The sequence below is a fragment of the Panthera onca genome, chromosome A2 (assembly GCF_046562875.1).
Source record: "Panthera onca isolate mPanOnc1 chromosome A2, mPanOnc1 haplotype 2, whole genome shotgun sequence".
Taxonomy (NCBI): Eukaryota; Metazoa; Chordata; class Mammalia; order Carnivora; family Felidae; genus Panthera; species Panthera onca.
This window is the reverse complement of record NC_138340.1, coordinates 54,255,978-54,273,858: the sequence shown is the minus strand read 5'-3', so window position 1 is coordinate 54,273,858 and position 17,881 is coordinate 54,255,978. Positions and strand designations below refer to the sequence as shown.

Genomic DNA, 17,881 nt, shown 5'->3' with positions numbered 1-17,881 from the left:
TTATATCATCTGCAAACTTGCAGTTTTACTTCTTCCTTTCAAATGTGGACGCCTTTTATTTTTTTCTTGCCTAATTGCTGTGGCTAGGACTTCTAAGTGCTATGTTGAATAAGATTGATGAGAATGGGCATCCTTCCTGATCTTAGAGGAAATGCTTTCAGCTTTTCACCATTGAGTTTGATATTAGCTGTGGGTTTGTCCTATATGGCCTTTATTATGTTGAGGTACATTCCCACTATACCCACTTTGTTGAGAGTTTTTATCATAAGTAGATGTTGAATTTTGTCAAAGGCTCTTTCTGCGTCCATTGAGATTATCATATGATTTCTAGCTTCATTTTTATGTTAATTTGGTGTATCATGTTGTATGATTTGTGGGTGTTGAACCATCCTTGTGTTCCTGGAATGAATCCTACTTAGTCATGGTGTGTGATCCTTTTTTTTAAAGTTTATTTATTTATTTATTTTGAAAGAGAGACAGAGCATGAATGGGAGAAGGGCAGAGAGAGAGGGAGAGGAATTCCAAGTAGAGTCCATGTTGTCAGCGCAGAGCCTGATGCAGGCCTTGATCCCTTGTACTGTGAGATCATGACCTGAACCAAAAATCAAGAGTCAGACACTTAACTGACTGAGCCACTCAAGCACCTCGATGGTGTACAATTTTTTAAATGTATTGTTGAATTTGGTTCGCTAATATTTTTGCATATTTTTTGCACCTTTGTTCATCAGTGATATTGGCCTGTAGTTTTCTTTTTTTGTAGTCTCTATCTGGTTTTGACTTTATAAAATGAGTCTGGAAGTATTCCTTTCTCTTCAATTATTTGGAATAATATCAGGAGGATTGGTATTAACTCTTCTTTAAATGTTTGATAGAATTCACCTGTAAAGCCATTTGGATCTGGGGGCGCCTGGGTGGCTCAGTCGGTTAAGTGTCCGACTTTGGCTCAGGTCATGATCTCGCGGTCGGTGAGTTCGAGCCCCGCGTCGGGCTCTGTGCTGACAGCTCAGAGCCTGGAGCCTGCTTCCGATTCTGTGTCTCCCTCTCTCTGACCCTCCCCCGTTCATACTCTGTCCTCTCTCTGTCTCAAAAATAAATAAACGTTAAAAAAAATTTAAAAAAAAAAAGCCATTTGGATCTGGACTTTTGTGTTTTGGGAAGTTTTTTTGTGTTTTTTTTTTAACATTTATTCATTTCTGAGACAGAGAGAGACAGAGCATGAACGGGGGAGGGTCAGAGAGAGAGGGAGACACAGAATCTGAAACAGGCTCCAGGCTCTGAGCAGTCAGCACAGAGCCCGATGCGGGGCTCGAACTCACATACCGCGAGATCGTGACCTGAGCCGAAGTCGGACGCTTAACCGACTGAGCCACCCAGGTGCCCCTTGGGGAGTTTTTAAATTACTGATTTAATTTCATTACTAGTAATCAGTATATTCAGATTTTCTATTAATTATTCAGTCTTAAAAGATTATATATTTCTAGAAATTTATCCATTTTTTCTCGGTTGTCTAATTTGTTGGTGTGTAACGTACAGTGTTATCTTTTATATTTCTGTGGTATCAGTTGCAATTTCTCTGTTTTCATTTCTGATTTAATTTAGTCCTTTTTTTTTTTTTTCCTGGATGAGTCTGGCTAAAGGTTTGTCAATTTTGTTTCTTATCAAAGAACCAGCTCTCGGTTTCATTGGTCTGTTCTATTGTTTTTCAGTCTATTTCATTTATTTCTCCTCTGATCTTTATTTCCTTCCTTCTACTAACTTTGGGCTTTGTTCTTTTTCTAGTTCCTTTAAAGTTAGGTCATTCGAGACTTCTCATTTCCTGAAGGAGGCCTGTATCACTAGCGAACTTCCCTCTTAGAATGGCTTTTTCTGCAACCCAAAGATTTTGGACTGCCATGCTTCTGTTTTCATTTGCCTCCATGTATTTTTTTTTTTTTACTTCCTCTTTGGTTTCTTCATTTACTCATTGGCTGTTCGGTAACATGTTGCTTAGTCTCTACATGTTTGTGCCTTTTCCCATTTTCTACTTGTAATTAATTTCTAGTTTCATGCTGTTGTGGTCAGAAGAGATGTTGGATATTACTTCAGTTTTCTTAAATTTATTGAGACTTGTTTTGTAGCCTATATGTGACCCATCCTAGAGAATGTTCCATGTGCACTTGAAAAGACTATGTATTTTGCGTTTTTTGAGATTTTATTTAAATTTTTTTAATGTTTACTTATTTTTGAGAGAGAGAGAGAGAGAGAGCGTGAGTAGGGGAGTGGCAGAGTGAGAGGGAGACACAGAACTTGAAGCAGGCTCTAGGCTCTGCGCTGTCAGCACAGAGCCTGGTGCAGGGCTTAAACTCATGGACTGTGAGATCATCTGATTCGAAGTCAGATGCTTAACCAACTGAGCCACCCAGGTGCCCTGAGATTTTATTTTATTTTGAAAGGGAGAAAGTGCATGTGAGCAGGGGCAGAGCAGAGGGAGAGGGAGAGAAAGACTCTTAAGCAGGCTTCAGGCCCCGTGCAGAGCCTGATATGGGGCTCTATCTCATGACCATGAGATCATGACCTGAACCAAAATCAAGAATCAGATGCTCAACAGACTGAGCCACCTAGACTGAGCAAGGTGTCACTTGCTATTTTTGGATGGAGTGTTCTGTATATATCTGTTAAGTTCAGCTGGTCCAGTGCGTCATTTAAGGATGATGTTTCCTTATTGATGTTCTGTGTTGTCTATCCATTGATGTAGGTGGGGTGTTAAATTCCCCGACTATTATTATGTTGTTGTCTGCTTCTCCATTTAGGGTTGTTAATATTGCCTTGTATATTTAGGTGCTTCCATGTTGGGTGCAGAAATATTTACAAATGTTATATTCTCTTGTTGGATTGACTCTGTTTTAAAATCTATTGTGTCTGATGGAAGTATTGCTACCTTAGCTTTTTTTACGTTTCCATTTGCATGGAATATTCTTTTCACTTTTAGCCTGTGTCCCCACACTTCTGAAATGAGTCTCTCATGGGCAGCAGATAGATGCATCTTGTTTTTGTGTTGGTTTGTATCCGTTCATCCATGTCTTTTCATTGGAGAATTCAGTCCATTTATATTTAAAGTAATTATCGATAGGTACATACTTATTGCCATTTCATTATTTTCTGGCTATTTTTGTAGTTTTTCTCTGTTCCTTACTTCTTTTGCTCTCTTCCCTTGTGGTCTGACAGCTTTCTTTAGTGGTGTGCTTAGATTTTTTTCTTTTGTGTATTTTATATAAGTTTTTTCTTTGTGGTAACTGCAAGGTTCACATATAACATCTCAGGTTTATAACAGTTTCTTTAAAAAATTTTTTTTGATGTTTATTTTGGAAAGAGAGAGAGACAGAGCATGGGCAGGGGAGGGGAGGGGCAGAGGGAGAGGGAGGCACAGAATCTGAAGCATACCCCAGGCTCTGAGCTGTCAGCACAGAGCCCGACACGGGGTTCAAACTCACGAACAGCGAGATCATGACCTGAACTGAAATCGCACACTTAACCAACTGAGCCACCCAGTCACCCCTATAACAACAGTCTCTTTTAAGTTGATATTAAGTCAATTTTGAGCACATTCCAGAGCTTTATATTTTTACTGTCCCCCATTTTATATTTTTGATGACACACTTTATATCTGTTTTATGTATCTCTTAGCTAATTATCATATTTTAATTAATTTTACTACTTTTGTCTTACTCTTCATACTTGCTTTCTAAGTGTTTGACCCACTACCTTTATTTTATAATGTTTACCACTAGTTTAAACACACACACACACACACACACACACACACACACACACCACTTCTTTTTATAAGAATGGGACATCAGAGTTATTTTCCAGGGCGTTCCCCAACCCTTTACCCTGTAGGAGTTTTCAGCCCACCAGGGAGGGGAGGACTGTAGGCCGGGGCAACCGTCCACCTTCCCACACCCTGCCCAGAGGAGCAGGAAGCCAGCAGGACCTCTCACTCCAGGCCCAGGCCCTGCACACTGCCATGTGCCGACAACTGTTTTCCAAAGGGCTTTCCAGGCCTGACCTGCCTCTCTACTGCCTGCAGCCCTGTTTGTCTTCTGTACCAAGAGCCGCCGTGCAGAGCGCTACTGGCAGAAGACTCTGCTGCAGATGGAGGAGATGGAATCTCAGATCCGAGAGGAAATCCGAAAAGGTAGTGGGTGGGGAGCATGCGGGACTGTGGACCTTGGCTTTCCCATCTGGGGAATGGGTTCAGGATCTACTCACAGCTCCCTGCCTATCCGCCAGGGTTTGCCGAGCTGCAGACAGACATGACTGATCTGACCAAGGAGCTGAACCGCAGCCAGGGCATCCCTTTCCTGGAGTATAAGCACTTTGTGACCCGCACCTTCTTCCCTAAGGTCAGCCGGCACCCTTGCCAGTCACCTCGGGGGTTCCTTGATCTCTTTCTGAGCCATGCCATCCTAGAGGGCACTTTTAAACAGATGGGAAAACTTGGTGCTATGTGGACCCCTTGAGCAATGCGTAACCTGCACGCACATTTATGGCAGCCCTGGCCACCTGCCCTCGCCTGCCAAGGGAGGGGTCCCAGTTTCTCCTCTCACTCTTCTTCTCTATTCATTTGATGTTTAACTGTCCATATGGAAGCTGGCTCTTAGCCCCACTCTCCTGGCGGGTAGGGCCTGCCTCTCCCTTCACTAAGGGGGTTCTCCTAGCCCCCAGTGCCCCCCCCCCCAGCCTCTCTCAGCCCTGGTGGGCCCCTTCCCAGTCAGGCTTTTGGTCGCCAGGTCCCCTTCTCCTGCCCACGGACTCTACCTCAAGCCTCCCACCCCTCTTTGCGTTCCAGGGGCTGCTGCCCTGTCCCCACCTTCCCGGGCCCAGCAAGAGCATATGTGCTGGTGTCCACTACCCTGCTTCTTGCCCTTCTGCACTGTTTACCCTGCAGCAGCCCAAACAAGTCCACGCTGTAGTTCCCGCTGGCCTCTCTGCGCTTTCTCCCGTTCCCCACTGAGCTGCTTTTGCTTCCTCTTAAGCCTTGTGCATTGCCACACCTCATGTCGTGAGGTTCCACCCCTTCCTTTCCCCCATGAAGCCCCTTGGGTCTCTGGACCCTTAAGGCCCTGCGCATGGCCTACTGCCTGTTCTTCCCTGACAAGGCATCCCTTTGCATTTGTTGAGTGGCCCTTGTGTGCTGGTGAGGGGAGACTCAGCCCTGCTGAGATGCTGGGGGGTGGTCTGCCCCTACAGTGTTCCTCTCTCTATGAAGAACGTTATGTGCTGCCCTCCCAGACCCTCAACTCCCAGGGCAGTGCCCCGGTGCAGGAGACCCACCCATTGCTGGGAGAATGGAAGGTGAGTACCCCATGCAGGTGCATGACTTAGAGCCAACCTACCCCTCTTTGGGCCCCACTTTCCTGTTCATCTGATCCATGGGTCCGAATCACCAGGAGTTGGGAGGAGTCAGTTATTGCAAGATAGTGAGCCCTCCATCCCAGGAGGCATTCAAGTGTCCATTCACGGTGTGGTAAGTGCTGACCCTAAGCCAGGTAGTGAGGAGAGAGGATTGGGCCCTTCTGGACATCCCACTCCATCTGCTGCTTAGAGAATGGAAAATGAGAGGTTCTCATGTAGAAGGAATCTGGGTTACCTCCAGGCACCTTTGACCTTCTGTGAGCCCCATTTTTCAGCTCAGTTGAGCCGTTATTCCCAGTCATGGGGAGTTAAGAGACCTCTACCATGAAAAGGTGGTGAGCTCCCCATCCCAGGAGGCATTCAAGGAGACATTCAGGGCATTATAAGTGCTGACTCCTAGGCCTGGTAGAGGCACCAAATCCCTGTGGACTCCCCAGCACCAATTGCTTCCGCAGATCCCGGAAAGCTGCCGGCCCAACATGGAAGAGGGGATCAGCCTGTTCTCCTCATTGCTCAACAATAAGCACTTCCTCATTGTTTTCGTGCATGCGCTGGAGCAGCAGAAAGACTTTGCAGTGCGTGACAGGTCAGGCTGCAAGGCTCTGGGAGAGGGACAGGGGCCTGTCAGAGGCCACACAGCCCGTCCTGTGTTGGCTGGGGCAGTTTGCAAATCACCTTGCCTGCTAGGCAATGGGCATCTACCCAGCACCAGGCCCTTTCCTGACTTTTCTGGGCCTGGATGCCCAAGGTCTAGGCTCGTGGGCACAGCGGTTACTGTGGATGCTAGAGAAAGTGGCCCTTTCTCCAGGTGGGTTTGAGCTGTGCCCACCATCTGCCAGGCACCACCCACACAGGCATACCTGGGCTCGCCAGGCCCACAAGGCAACACCGGCACCCCCTCCCCCCACTCCTCAGATCCCAGGGCCTCCGGGTGCAGCCAGTGCTGATGCCCCACACCCACCCGCAGGTGCAGCCTGGCCTCCCTGCTGACCATCGCGCTCCACGGCAAGCTCGAGTACTACACGGGCATCATGAAGGAGCTGCTGGTGGACCTCATCGACGCCTCGGCTGCCAAGAACCCTAAGCTCATGTTGCGGCGCACGGAGTCTGTGGTTGAGAAGATGCTCACCAACTGGATGTCCATCTGCATGTACAGCTGTCTGCGGGTGAGGGGGGCGGAGCTGCACCACCAGGGCAGTGGGGACCACCACCTCCCAAGCCCATGTCACGTCAACTCTGTCATCTCTGTGCAGATGAGGAAAGAGGGGCTCAGGGAGCAGGGAGAGTCCTGGAGGGTCCATTATACAGACAGGGGAACTGAGGCTCAGGGAAGGCCTGGCCCGGCTTCCTGTAGGGGCTCGGAGCAAGTTCAGGGCAGAGACTGACACCGGGCTTTGTTCTGGAAGATTGTTGTCTTGGTCATCAAACCCTCCCTTGTGTGCCTTTGGGCCACAGCTCTGAGTTCACATGATAAATCAGGCCCAGTCCCAGCCCTTAAGATTCCCCCAGGCTTAGAGCAGACAGGTGTGGAAATGGCAATTAAAATACAGAGCGATAAATGCCACACAGTGGCACTCCACCACCGATGCCTTGGACCTGGTTAGAGGGCTCAAGGTGGCTTCCTGGAAGAGGCGACCCTAAGCTCGGGTCTGAGGGCTTAGCAGGAGGGTTGGGGTATGAGGCCCAGCCTGTCCCAAGACTCTCTCTACTCACCAGCTTGTGATTTGACACCACATTCCATGTTCTAGTTCTCCCTAAAGGCACCCTGGGTGGCTTAGCAGAGTCACGGGCCTGGGAGCCAGCTGATCTGGGGGCTCGAGTCTAGCTCTGCTACCTCCCCACTGGGTGACCCTGGGAAGGTTGATTGTCCTTTCTGAGCCTCAGCAGCGAGGGGGATATCCCATGCCTGGAAGAGTTGCTGGGATGACCAAATGAATGTGCCTGCCCCCAGACAGTGGTTTTCCACCTTAGAATCCATGGAGACACAGGGGGCAGGAAGGGGTGTAGTAGACAGGAAGCAGGGAGATGTGGGGAGAATGACATCAGGATCCAAAAGGAGGACGTTACACAGTGTGGAGGTGTTAGCAGAAGGGGTGGTGAAGGCATTCCAGGTGGGGGCCACAGCATGGCCAAAGGCTTGGGACCTGGAACATGGAGGGTGGGCAGGGAGGCAGTGTGGGCTGGGCTGGGCTGGGCAGGCTGGGCTGGGCAGGCTGGGCCTCTGACAGCCCTGTGCACACTCCAGGAAACAGTTGGGGAGCCATTCTTCCTGCTCCTGTGCGCCATCAAGCAGCAGATCAACAAGGGCTCCATTGATGCCATCACAGGCAAGGCCCGCTACACACTCAACGAGGAGTGGCTGCTGCGGGAGAACATTGAGGCCAAGCCCCGGGTGAGTTGGGCGGGACCAGGGCAGCTAGCTGGGCAGCAAGGTGGGAACCATCTCCCAGGCTGACTGGGAGGGGAACCCGCATGCCCGGAGCATCCTGACCTTAATCGTGACCCAGCCGCCCTGGGCAGGCTGTTGCCTTGCCTGGGCCCTGGGTAGCGATGGAAGGGACTTGCTGACTGTCTTCTCTTGTCTCATGCAGAACCTGAACGTGTCCTTCCAGGGCTGTGGCATGGACTCGCTGAGTGTGCGGGCCATGGACACAGACACGCTGACACAGGTCAAAGAGAAGATTCTGGAAGCCTTCTGCAAGAATGTGCCCTACTCTCAGTGGCCACGTGCGGAGGACGTTGACCTCGGTGGGCAGGGGCCGGGTGGCGGGCCTTAGCCTTTGGGCTGTTCCAGTGGGAGCTGTCCCTTGCCTTGGTTGTATACTCCTTTCAGTTAGTGAATGTACGTTAACTGAGGCACCGGGGACATGGAGATGGATGATCAGACAAGATGCCCATCACCAGGGAGCGCCTATTCTGGCAGGGAGACGGGTACTGCAGTGTGAGCAAGCTGCAAACAACAGCAAAAAGTATTCAGGAAAGGCTTCCTCAAGGAGGGGGAGTTGGAGTGGGTTTTGAAGGATGCATAGGAGTTCTAGTTAGACTAAAAAGCTGAGAACATTTGTTCTATGACCACAGGCTTTTCATAGCACCTGGTCTGTCCAGGCCCTGTTCCAAGTACCAGGTTGTGATGATAAATAGGTGCTAGGTGCAGTGACTGTTCACAGCAGGTTGCTCGCCAGGGCTGGTAGGCCGGGGCCAGGATAGGGTAGGTGATGAGGTTGGGCAGGCACTCAGTCACCCAGATCCTGGAAGGGCAGAGTCCGTACCTAAGGACACTGGGGTCATGGAAGGTATGTGATCCCTTTCACACGTGGTACCTTTTCTTATTTCATTGGCATTAATAAAGTAACAATGTCAAAGATGAGGACATTTCTAAACCTGCTCTGTGCCCACCATACCCTCTCCTCTGGATCTTTTTCCTCCTCCCCATTCTACAGATGGAAAAATAGAGGCTCAGAGAGAGGCATGGCTTGCCCTGGGTTCCACAGAGAGAGCAAGAGACCTCTCACTGGGGGGCCCAGGCTGGTGCTGCGCCCTCCAGCCAGCTCCCCGCCCCTGACACCCTGCTCCCTGCCCCCAGAGTGGTTCGCCTCGAGCACACAGAGCTATATCCTCCGGGACCTGGACGACACATCTGTGGTGGAAGATGGCCGCAAGAAGCTCAACACACTGGCCCACTACAAGGTGAGGGCCCCGGCCCCACCCATCCCCCACTTCCACCCTCCCTAACTTCTGACCTCTGACCTCAGCCTCTCCCCTCCTGTCAGATCCCCGAAGGTGCCTCCCTGGCCATGAGCCTCACAGACAAGAAGGACAACACACTGGGCCGAGGTAGCACCGGTGGACATGGGGAGGGTGTCTAGGCCAGGCCTGGGCTCTTTCTGAGCAGTCATCATAGGGAACCTGAGGCTTTAAGAGGCAGGGCTGGGCTGGACTATGGTCTCCTTGGTTGGGGCAAGGGCCAGGCCAGCCCCTCTGCCCCAGTACTGCTTGGGCAGGGCCTGTGGCCAGGCCTCCTCAGGCTAGTATCCTGCGGGCAGCCAGAGAGAGGCCCCAAAAGGGCGGGATGTGGTTTCAAGAGGTCTGGGCAGCTGCCAGGCTGGAGGGGGAGCTGGTCTGCCCATCTGGGCTTCAGGCTGTGTCCCTGCCTCAATTCCACCCCCCATCCACACCCTCAGGCTCCCAGGCCCAGCTGCCAGGCATGGGGTCCTCAGCTCCCTTCATCTCAGGGTCCCCTCCTGAGGTCAGGAGCAGGACCTTGGGCCTGTCCCCACAGCTTAGGAGGTCTGGGTTGGGCAGTGGAGGGGGTGAGGGCAGCCAGCCTTTTCCCCTCTGAGGGTCTTCCCCCTGTCCATGTGTTGACTTTCTCTCTGTCCCTCTGTTTCTCCTTTCTCATATGTGTCTGTTTCTCACTGCCTCTATCTCATTCTCGGTGTCTCTCTGGATCTCTCTCTCTCTGCCTCTCTCCATCTTAATGTCTCCATTTCTGTTTGTCTCCCCTCCTCTCTCTTGTTTATTTATTGTGTTTTCCATCTCACAGTGAAAGACTTGGACACGGAGAAGTATTTCCATCTGGTAAGTGCCTGGCCTCTGGCCCTGGGGGCGCCCGCCCTCACCGGGTGTGGACTTGGCTTCCTGCCACCCTAGGCCTCTGGGGAAAACATTCCCAGCCCTGGGAAAGGCTGGGGACTAGGGAGCAGGGGGTAGGTCCCAGAATCACCCTCATCCCTTGGGTACCACAAAGCGCATGTGGAGCCAGGTACCTGTGGGTTGTAGGATTAGACCACCCACAGGATGGCCAAGGGTGGTACCAGGTGCTGGACTGGCCCCCTTCCCGGCCTCCTAGGTGTTGCCCACGGACGAGCTGGCAGAGCCCAAGAAGTCCCACCGACAGAGCCACCGCAAGAAGGTGCTACCAGAGATCTACCTGACTCGCCTGCTGTCCACCAAGGTGGGCCTCACCTCTCCTCCCCGTCAACGGGCCAGCTATGTGCACATGCCTGGGTATGGTGGGGGGGGTAGAGTTCTGTGGGGGCAGAAGGGCTCCCTGCACGAGAGGCTGAGGGCTTTGTGCTGCTCCTGGGGAGTGATTTGCTCATAGCCATGAAAGGTGCCTAACAGACAACTTCTGTATTAGCCAAAGTAACAGGGCAGCAGAGGCCCAGAGGGGTCAGTACTGCCCCCAAGGTCACATAGCTCAGGTGGCCTTACTCATTCCCCGCTTTGTGCTCCAGTATCTGGATTAGTCCTTTCAGTACCCCTGGGAGGAGAATTTCACTAACCTATTTCACAGACAAGAAAACCAAGGTCCAGAGAAGTTAGGTGACCAGCCTGATAGTATTATGGCTTTCCCATTCGCCATCCCAAGCACTCCGAGCTCCCTGAAGCTAGGAGAGGTACACACTCCCCTCCCCACATGGCCCTGGGCTGACCGTAGCCACCCCACTCCTCTGCAGGGCACACTGCAGAAGTTTCTGGATGACCTGTTCAAGGCCATCCTGAGCATCCGTGAAGACAAGCCGCCACTGGCCGTCAAGTACTTCTTTGACTTCCTGGAGGAGCAGGCTGAGAAGAGGGGGATCTCAGATCCTGACACTCTGCACATATGGAAGACCAACAGGTTGGTGGGCCAATGGTGTGTGGGCGGCGGGCAGGCAGGGAGGGATGTGCAGCTTCATTGTTTCAACGTGGGCAGCAATAGTGCAGCAGTTCAGACCCTGGTCTCTCAGTCCACCTGCCTGGATTCAGTTCCTCTTTTGCCGCTCCCTAGCTGTGTGACTTTGGATAAGTGACTTCACCTCTCTGTGCTTTAGTATTCCCAGCTGTAAAACTAGGGCAATAAAAGTGATCCACCTTAATTGTAAGAATTAACTAAAAGCAAGCATTGTATAAGTTTTGTCCTTACCATCATTTCTCTCTTCCACCCCTCTTGGGCGGGTACCCTCAGCTCCATTTGACAGATGAGAAGCACAAGGCTCACAGAGCAGTGCCCACCCAAGATCACACAGCCCTTGCAGTGGCAGAACCGGGCTCAAAACCACGAGATCTGACTCCTATACCCAGTTCATAGCCTTCCTTTAAGGCTTTCCAGGTCACAGAACCCCACAACTTGTTGAAAACTTCAGCCTGAACCTCAGTAAAAATGATGCCTACAAGTTTCTGTGCAGCTGCAGGGGCTTCTCAGACCTCTGGGGGAGGGTCCTCCACTCCAAGCTGCTGAGTCAGTGGGTGGCCCTGGGGTGGGGGCACTACCAACCCTCTCTGGCCTCCTGAGACCAAGGCCAAATATCCAGGCCCTGCCCTCCCTCAGCCCTTTCTGGCTGCTCAGTGGCCCCAGCTAATGGTGGACTTCCTGCTGCCGTGCAAGGGCTGGGAGGAGGAGCCATGTGCTGCCAGGCAGGGCAGGGTTGGGGGGGGGGGGGTTCTTCTAATGAGAACCAGGACTTGGCTTGAGGCTCCCTTGTGAGAGCAGAAGGTTCTGTGGGGGGTTGGGAGCGGGTATGAAGGTAGCCTGGGCCTGCAGCCCCTGCCCCAGTGTCCTGCCCGCTGCATGCCAGAAACCCGGCTCTTGGCCCCTCAGCTGCTACAGTTGGCAGAGATGGTCATCAACCCTATTTATGGATGAGCAAACGGAGGTTCTGTCTTGGGTCTAAGCCCCTCTGGCCTTGGGGGGGCAGGGGGTAAAGCCAGCCTGTCCTCTGGGCCTGGCTGCCTCCCTCCTTCGAACCCCTCAACGACCACTTCCTTTGCTGCCCCACCCCTCACCCCACCTCCATCACTCCCATCCCATAGCCTTCCTCTCCGGTTCTGGGTAAACATTCTGAAGAACCCCCAGTTTGTCTTTGACATTGACAAGACAGACCACATCGACGCCTGCCTCTCCGTCATCGCTCAGGCTTTCATTGATGCCTGCTCCATCTCCGACCTCCAGCTGGGCAAGGTCTGCTGCTCCTGGGGCGGGCAGCCTACTGTCAGAGTGGGAGGAGGGTGCCCAGGTGGGGTGCATGGGCCTCAGATCTTCCTGGGAGAGAAACCCAAGGAGCTCATGGCTGGGGCGAAGGGGCGGTGGTGGGGACATGGGATGAGCAGGGATGTTCCAACAGAGGCAGGTGCCCAGAAACTGGCCCCTGTGGTCAGAAACCCTGCACCTGCCTCAGGTGTGCCCAGCACCACCTTCCAACATTTAGGCCATAGGGCCAGGCCCGGGGAAGCCAGTATCAATGTGGGAAACCTGCTTGGTCAGGTACAGTATCATGAAGGAATCAGCCAGGCTCCAAGTAGCAGTCCTGATGGTCAAGAGCCTCTGAGTGGGCACTGAGTGAAAGAGTGGGCAGAGGGGAACAGGTGACCAAGACCTCTGAGATGCACACAGGAGGGATATCCCCAAGAGCTCTGCAGGGGGAGGATCCGGCTGGTTTTAGAGAGTGGAGAGGAGGGAGAACTGCATTCTAGGCAGAGGAAACTACCTGGCCAGGGGCAGGGAGGCGGGGGACAATGCTGGCTGCTGTGAACATTAACGAGATGGTATAATTAGACCAGGCACTACAGGATGGCGGGTGCACGGCCCTACCTTCAGCCCATGACTTTCAGAGGCCATGAGAGAGAATGCCATCACTTCTCACATACGGTCTGCGTAGGCAGGATGCCCGTGACAAAGAACGGGGAGCGTACTTGGCGCGTTTCGCTTTCAGGCATTGGAAACATGCAGTGGGAAATATTCCACTGAGCCAGCAATCGGGCTTCCAACAATCTTAGCCACCAAGACCCATAACCCTAAGCGAGGATACAAACGGAACAGCCAGCGTGCGACAAAGAGCTGGCGCAGAGCCTGTGCACTTTTCCCCCTAAAGGGAGTGGTTCCCCCTTCAGTCCCATAGAAAATAGGGCAGGGGTTCCATGCCAAAGGGCAGCACTGGGATGGGGCAAAGAGCCCCTGGTCCAAAGTGATGGGGCCCTTTGGCCGACGGACGAGGGCTTGTCCAGAAACAGACAGATCTGGTCTCCGCCCGCCGCCTTATCCGCCCGCCGCCCCACTCCTCTCTGCCCAGGATTCTCCGACCAACAAGCTCCTCTATGCCAAGGAGATTCCTGAGTACCGGAAGATCGTGCAGCGCTATTACAAGCAGATCCACGACATGACGCCGCTCAGCGAGCAGGAGATGAACGCGCACCTGGCTGAGGAGTCGCGGGTGCGGCAGGCTCCAGAGGGGCCCTGTGGGCTCGGGACCTGACCCCCAAGGAGGGGCTGTGGGAAGCTGGAAGCTTGTGTGGAAGCGTTGGGGCTGGGCCAGGGGCTGTTTTGAAGGGTGGGTTAACCACCCCTCCCCACTCCCACCTGCTTCCTTACAGAAATACCAGAACGAGTTCAACACCAACGTGGCCATGGCTGAGATCTACAAATATGCCAAGAGGTATCGCACACAGGTGAGCACCCCTGCGGGCCTGGGGTCATGGCGCCCCCCCCCGGCCCCACCCCACCCCGGCTTTCTGCCCTGCCCACCTGCACTCTGCTCAGGAAAACCCCAGGAAAGTTTCCTGCTCAAGGATTCACATCCCAGGACATTTGTGCTTTAGGTATTGGTTGCCAGCAGTAGAAATCAGGCAGCGAGTAGATTGTTCCCCCACTGTGGTGGGAGCCTCTGGGGCCCAGGGCCTCGGGCTGTGACCCAGCTGCCCCCTACTTCCCTGTCAGATCATGACTGCCTTGGAGGCGAACCCCACTGCCCGGAGGACCCAGCTGCAACACAAGTTTGAGCAGGTGGTGGCTCTGATGGAGGACAACATCTATGAGTGCTACAGTGAGGCCTGAGCCTGTGGGAGACGGTGCTGGGGAGGGACACGCTGCCCTCGACTTCACTTTGATCCCCGTGCCTCTGACTGCGGCTGGGAAATGACTGAGCAGAGTCAGCTTCTGGGGAGGGGGGAATGGAAGGGCCCCTCTGAGCCTGGCAGAGGAACCTCCCAGCCCTGGCCCCTTGGGCACCTCTCTCTGGCCTCTCCACCTGCCCCCAGACCCGATCTCTGGGCTGGGGACTTGAAAGCTGCAGCTAGTGCCTGGTAAGGCTCCTGCCGCCCACCCACCCCCAGCCCCCCGCCCCCCGCCAGCACAGCCTGGCCAGAGCCTCCCCACCCCCAGCTCTGCCACCACCACCACTGCTGCTGAAGCCCTGCCCTACATGGCCCAGCGCCCTCAAGCAGAGCCCCCCGGCCCAGAGGCCGCAGCCGGAAACACTACCTCATCCAATGTGGCAGAGGGGAGGCCTCCTTGCACCAGCCCTGGATCGGTTTCTGCGTCGACCGCCACAATGTTGTCTCCGTCTGCTGTCACCCAGAGAGGACTCTGGTGGCACACGGTTTCAAGCGGTGTCAGACTGTGGTTGCTTGAGCGGCTGCTGGTGGAGTGGGCAGTGCCCACGGCCCGTGGGCAGGCTCCGTGGGCTTTCCCACAAGCTGGGGCGGGCAGAGGACGAGGGGACAGGTGCTGAAGGGAGGGGAGGGGGCTAAGTTGCACCAAGGCTGTAGCTGGGCTACTTGATCTTGCTGGAAGTGTTTCTAAAGATAGCACCACTTTTTTTTTTTTTTTTAAAGCTTTTATATATTAAAAAACTTCTCACGCGCCAACTGTGAATAGCTGCCGCTTGTGCAGAGGACCTGGGGAGGGGTCCCTAGGGGCTCCCAACATAACACTGGAAATGACTGTTCCAGAGGACAGGCAGACCTGGCAGAGACCCCCCCACCCCCCAAAGGCCTGAAAAAAAAAATCACCCATTCTGTTCCTGTCAGAAGCAACCCTCCGTGGCTGACCCGGCTCCCCCTGCAGCAGACCCAGCCAGCACTGGGACTGGCTCCGAGCCCGTGGGGGCTGGGCTGGAGGGGGTGGCTGGGAAGCTCTGGAACCTTCTTTATAATAAAAGCCTGATGGGAAAACCTGCGTGGGCTCCAGCCTTTATCCTGAGATGGCCAAGGAGGGAAAGGTGAGCTTGTAGTAGAAAGGAGAGGGCAGCCAGGTTTAGAGCCCTGCCTCCGCCATCCTCATTCACAATCTTGGGCAGATACCTTAGTTCTGCGAAGGCAATGGCAAGATTCAGTGGGACAATGTCTGCTTGCTCTGGGCCTGACCCATAGCCGACCTTCCTGAGCTTGGAGGGCATCCATGGGACCTCCAGGAAGATGTCATAGCTGCCATGTGGGTCCTGCTCCTACCTACCTTTAGAACAGGCCTGTGAGGAACAGAATATTATGCCCATTTTACAGATGTAGAAACTGACTCTCAATGCAGTGGAGGAATTCCACCCCCCACCCCCACAGGTCGTATAGCCAGGGAGCAGCAAAGTGGGGACACAAACCAGGTTGCACAGCCTCCCTATTCTTCTCTTTTGTGCTTCCTCCAGGCGGTCTCCACAGTGGACCCCAAATGGGTGGGGAGGTCAAGGTGACTGTCCTAGGAAGACAGCTGATATTTATACATGCCCCTTGAATATCTCATCAATCTTGAAAACCCCGTTTTTTCACGTGAGGAAATACGCAGTTTCCCCAAGGCCGGTGTAACCCTGGACTGTTTCCATTGGGGCAATCTGTTCCTCACAGCAGTTAACCTTCCTCAGGGTCAGCACTGCCACAGAACCCCCGGCCCACCCTGCTGGCTCAGGGCCGAAGCTGTTGGGGCGGGGGGGAGGTGTGTGAAGCTACTCAAGTTAATTATTTTTCCGTCATAATGGGGAAAAAACTAAGCATACATTTATCAAGAATAAGAACTAGGACAGAAAAATTCATACAATTGAAACAAAATCCCACAAATACCAGTTCTAGAATTAATGAGAACAGAGAAGTGAGAAAAGAAAAATAAACAATTTTTAGCTTTAAAAATAGCCTTTTCCTGTACTGGCTTCGGGGTGGGGACAGATTCTTTATCTTTTCAAATTTTCTATTCTGAGCACTGATTCCTTTTTATTAAGCAGATTTTCTAATTTAAGTTATTGACACATTTGATAGGGATTTTTTTTTTTTGGTGTGATTTGTGAACACAGGTTTCCTGCAGAAATGTCAGGAAGTACAAAAAGCACTTAGAAAATAAAGCTATGTGAACCCACCCAAGGTCAATGTCTCAGAGAATGTCGGTCCAGATTGTGTGCCTGCCTGGGTCAGGGGCTGAATAAAATTCGGGACCAGGGTGTACACACCATTTTGTAACCTGCCTTTCCCCCATGCAACAATATGTCAGTAACATCTTTCCGTGTCATTAAATATTCTGCAGCCTGTTTTCATGCCTGATTAACATGCAATTCCTTCTTGAAGTTTCACAACACATTTGCACATGGAGGAAAGCTCTGGTTTCTGGGGTCATTTCTCAACACGGAAGGTGGGCAACTTCTGTGAATTGTCCACAGTTCTTATCTGGGGCCCTGAAGACTTGCCTTGCAGCCTCAGGAGTGTCTTCGCTGTCCGAGGGTCATGGGAGGTGGAGACCTTCAGCGCAGTGTCCTCAAGCGGGGAGGAGACTCGTCCGTGTCTCATGGGTACTGGATGCTGTCTGGCCTCTGCCAGGCCAGGAATGCTAACCCGCTCCTAGCTCGTGGAGTTGTGAGGCCCCGGAATGCCGCCCCAGAGCCTGGCCGGGTGCCTCCCACAACCCCCTGCCAAACCATGAAAGGAGCAGAGGTACAACCAGACCCTCTCCAAGGAAAGTGCTGGCCCAGCCCCTGCCATCTGCTCAAAGTACCCTCGGGGCCCTGCTGGCAGCCACACTACAGATACCCCAGGGAGGCTGTCAGCACAGCTAGAAAAAGCCTCATGTGGGATTCGAGGAAGGAGGGTAGGGTTTTGAAAGAGCAGGGACAGGAAGGGAACTGCCTCATGCCCCATGCTGGCCTGCCTCAGTTTCCTTTTGACTCCCATCTGCCCTCTTTCCCAATTCCTGTCCAGTTTACCTCCCTCTCCCTTCTAACTCACCCATTCTTTCTCTGCCCTGCCTGTGCTCAGTGGTCACCACTTTGACCACCTCTCTGCAGCCTCCTGCCCGAACCAAGTCCTCACCCCAGGAAATTGTCACTGTCGAGTTACCAGGCAGTGTGGACCCCAAACTGTAGACTCATCAGTGACCCCTTTCTTACATCCAACCCTTCAGCAAATTCCATGCACCTGTCTTAAACTTTTACCCAGAATCCACCACTTCTAAGCCCTCCCCTCACCTGGACCCCTGCTGCAGGAGCAGGCCTCCCACTGCTGCCCGTGTCCCTTGCTGTCACTCTGCTGCTCAGGACCCTCTAATGGCTCCTCCTCACAATTACAACGAAAACCAGCGAAACCCAAAGTTCTTACCCTGGTTTACAAGGCCCTTCCTGGTCTAGTCCTGGTCTACCCTGCAGTCCTTGTCATGGTTATCTACTGCCACATAACAAATCACCCCAATGCTCAGGGGCTTAAAACAACAGCATTTATTTACAGTGGTTCCCCCTTCTCTGCGGGGGATGCATTCCAAGAC

The 17,881-nt window shown here is 52.9% G+C and overlaps 1 protein-coding gene across 2 annotated transcripts in view; it reads left to right on the top strand.

The window, feature by feature from the left end:
* The window catches only part of PLXND1 (plexin D1), a 60,032-nt gene extending 44,701 nt beyond the window's left edge, over positions 1-15,331 (top strand). Inside the window, exons 21-36 of one of the 2 annotated variants that reach the window (XM_060631835.3) lie at positions 4,070-4,177; positions 4,273-4,385; positions 5,275-5,337; positions 5,853-5,983; positions 6,365-6,563; positions 7,643-7,789; positions 7,989-8,145; positions 8,981-9,084; positions 9,168-9,231; positions 9,941-9,975; positions 10,247-10,351; positions 10,857-11,020; positions 12,193-12,340; positions 13,449-13,589; positions 13,750-13,824; positions 14,093-15,331. In XM_060631835.3, coding sequence (XP_060487818.2) covers positions 4,070-4,177; positions 4,273-4,385; positions 5,275-5,337; positions 5,853-5,983; positions 6,365-6,563; positions 7,643-7,789; positions 7,989-8,145; positions 8,981-9,084; positions 9,168-9,231; positions 9,941-9,975; positions 10,247-10,351; positions 10,857-11,020; positions 12,193-12,340; positions 13,449-13,589; positions 13,750-13,824; positions 14,093-14,209 — 1,871 coding nt within the window. In that variant the 3' untranslated portion in view covers positions 14,210-15,331. Of the gene's footprint in view, positions 1-4,069; positions 4,178-4,272; positions 4,386-5,232; positions 5,338-5,852; positions 5,984-6,364; positions 6,564-7,642; positions 7,790-7,988; positions 8,146-8,980; positions 9,085-9,167; positions 9,232-9,940; positions 9,976-10,246; positions 10,352-10,856; positions 11,021-12,192; positions 12,341-13,448; positions 13,590-13,749; positions 13,825-14,092 lie in introns of both variants that reach the window. The other variant, XM_060631834.3, reaches the window with a different exon arrangement.
* The last annotated feature ends 2,550 nt before the right edge of the window (positions 15,332-17,881 follow it).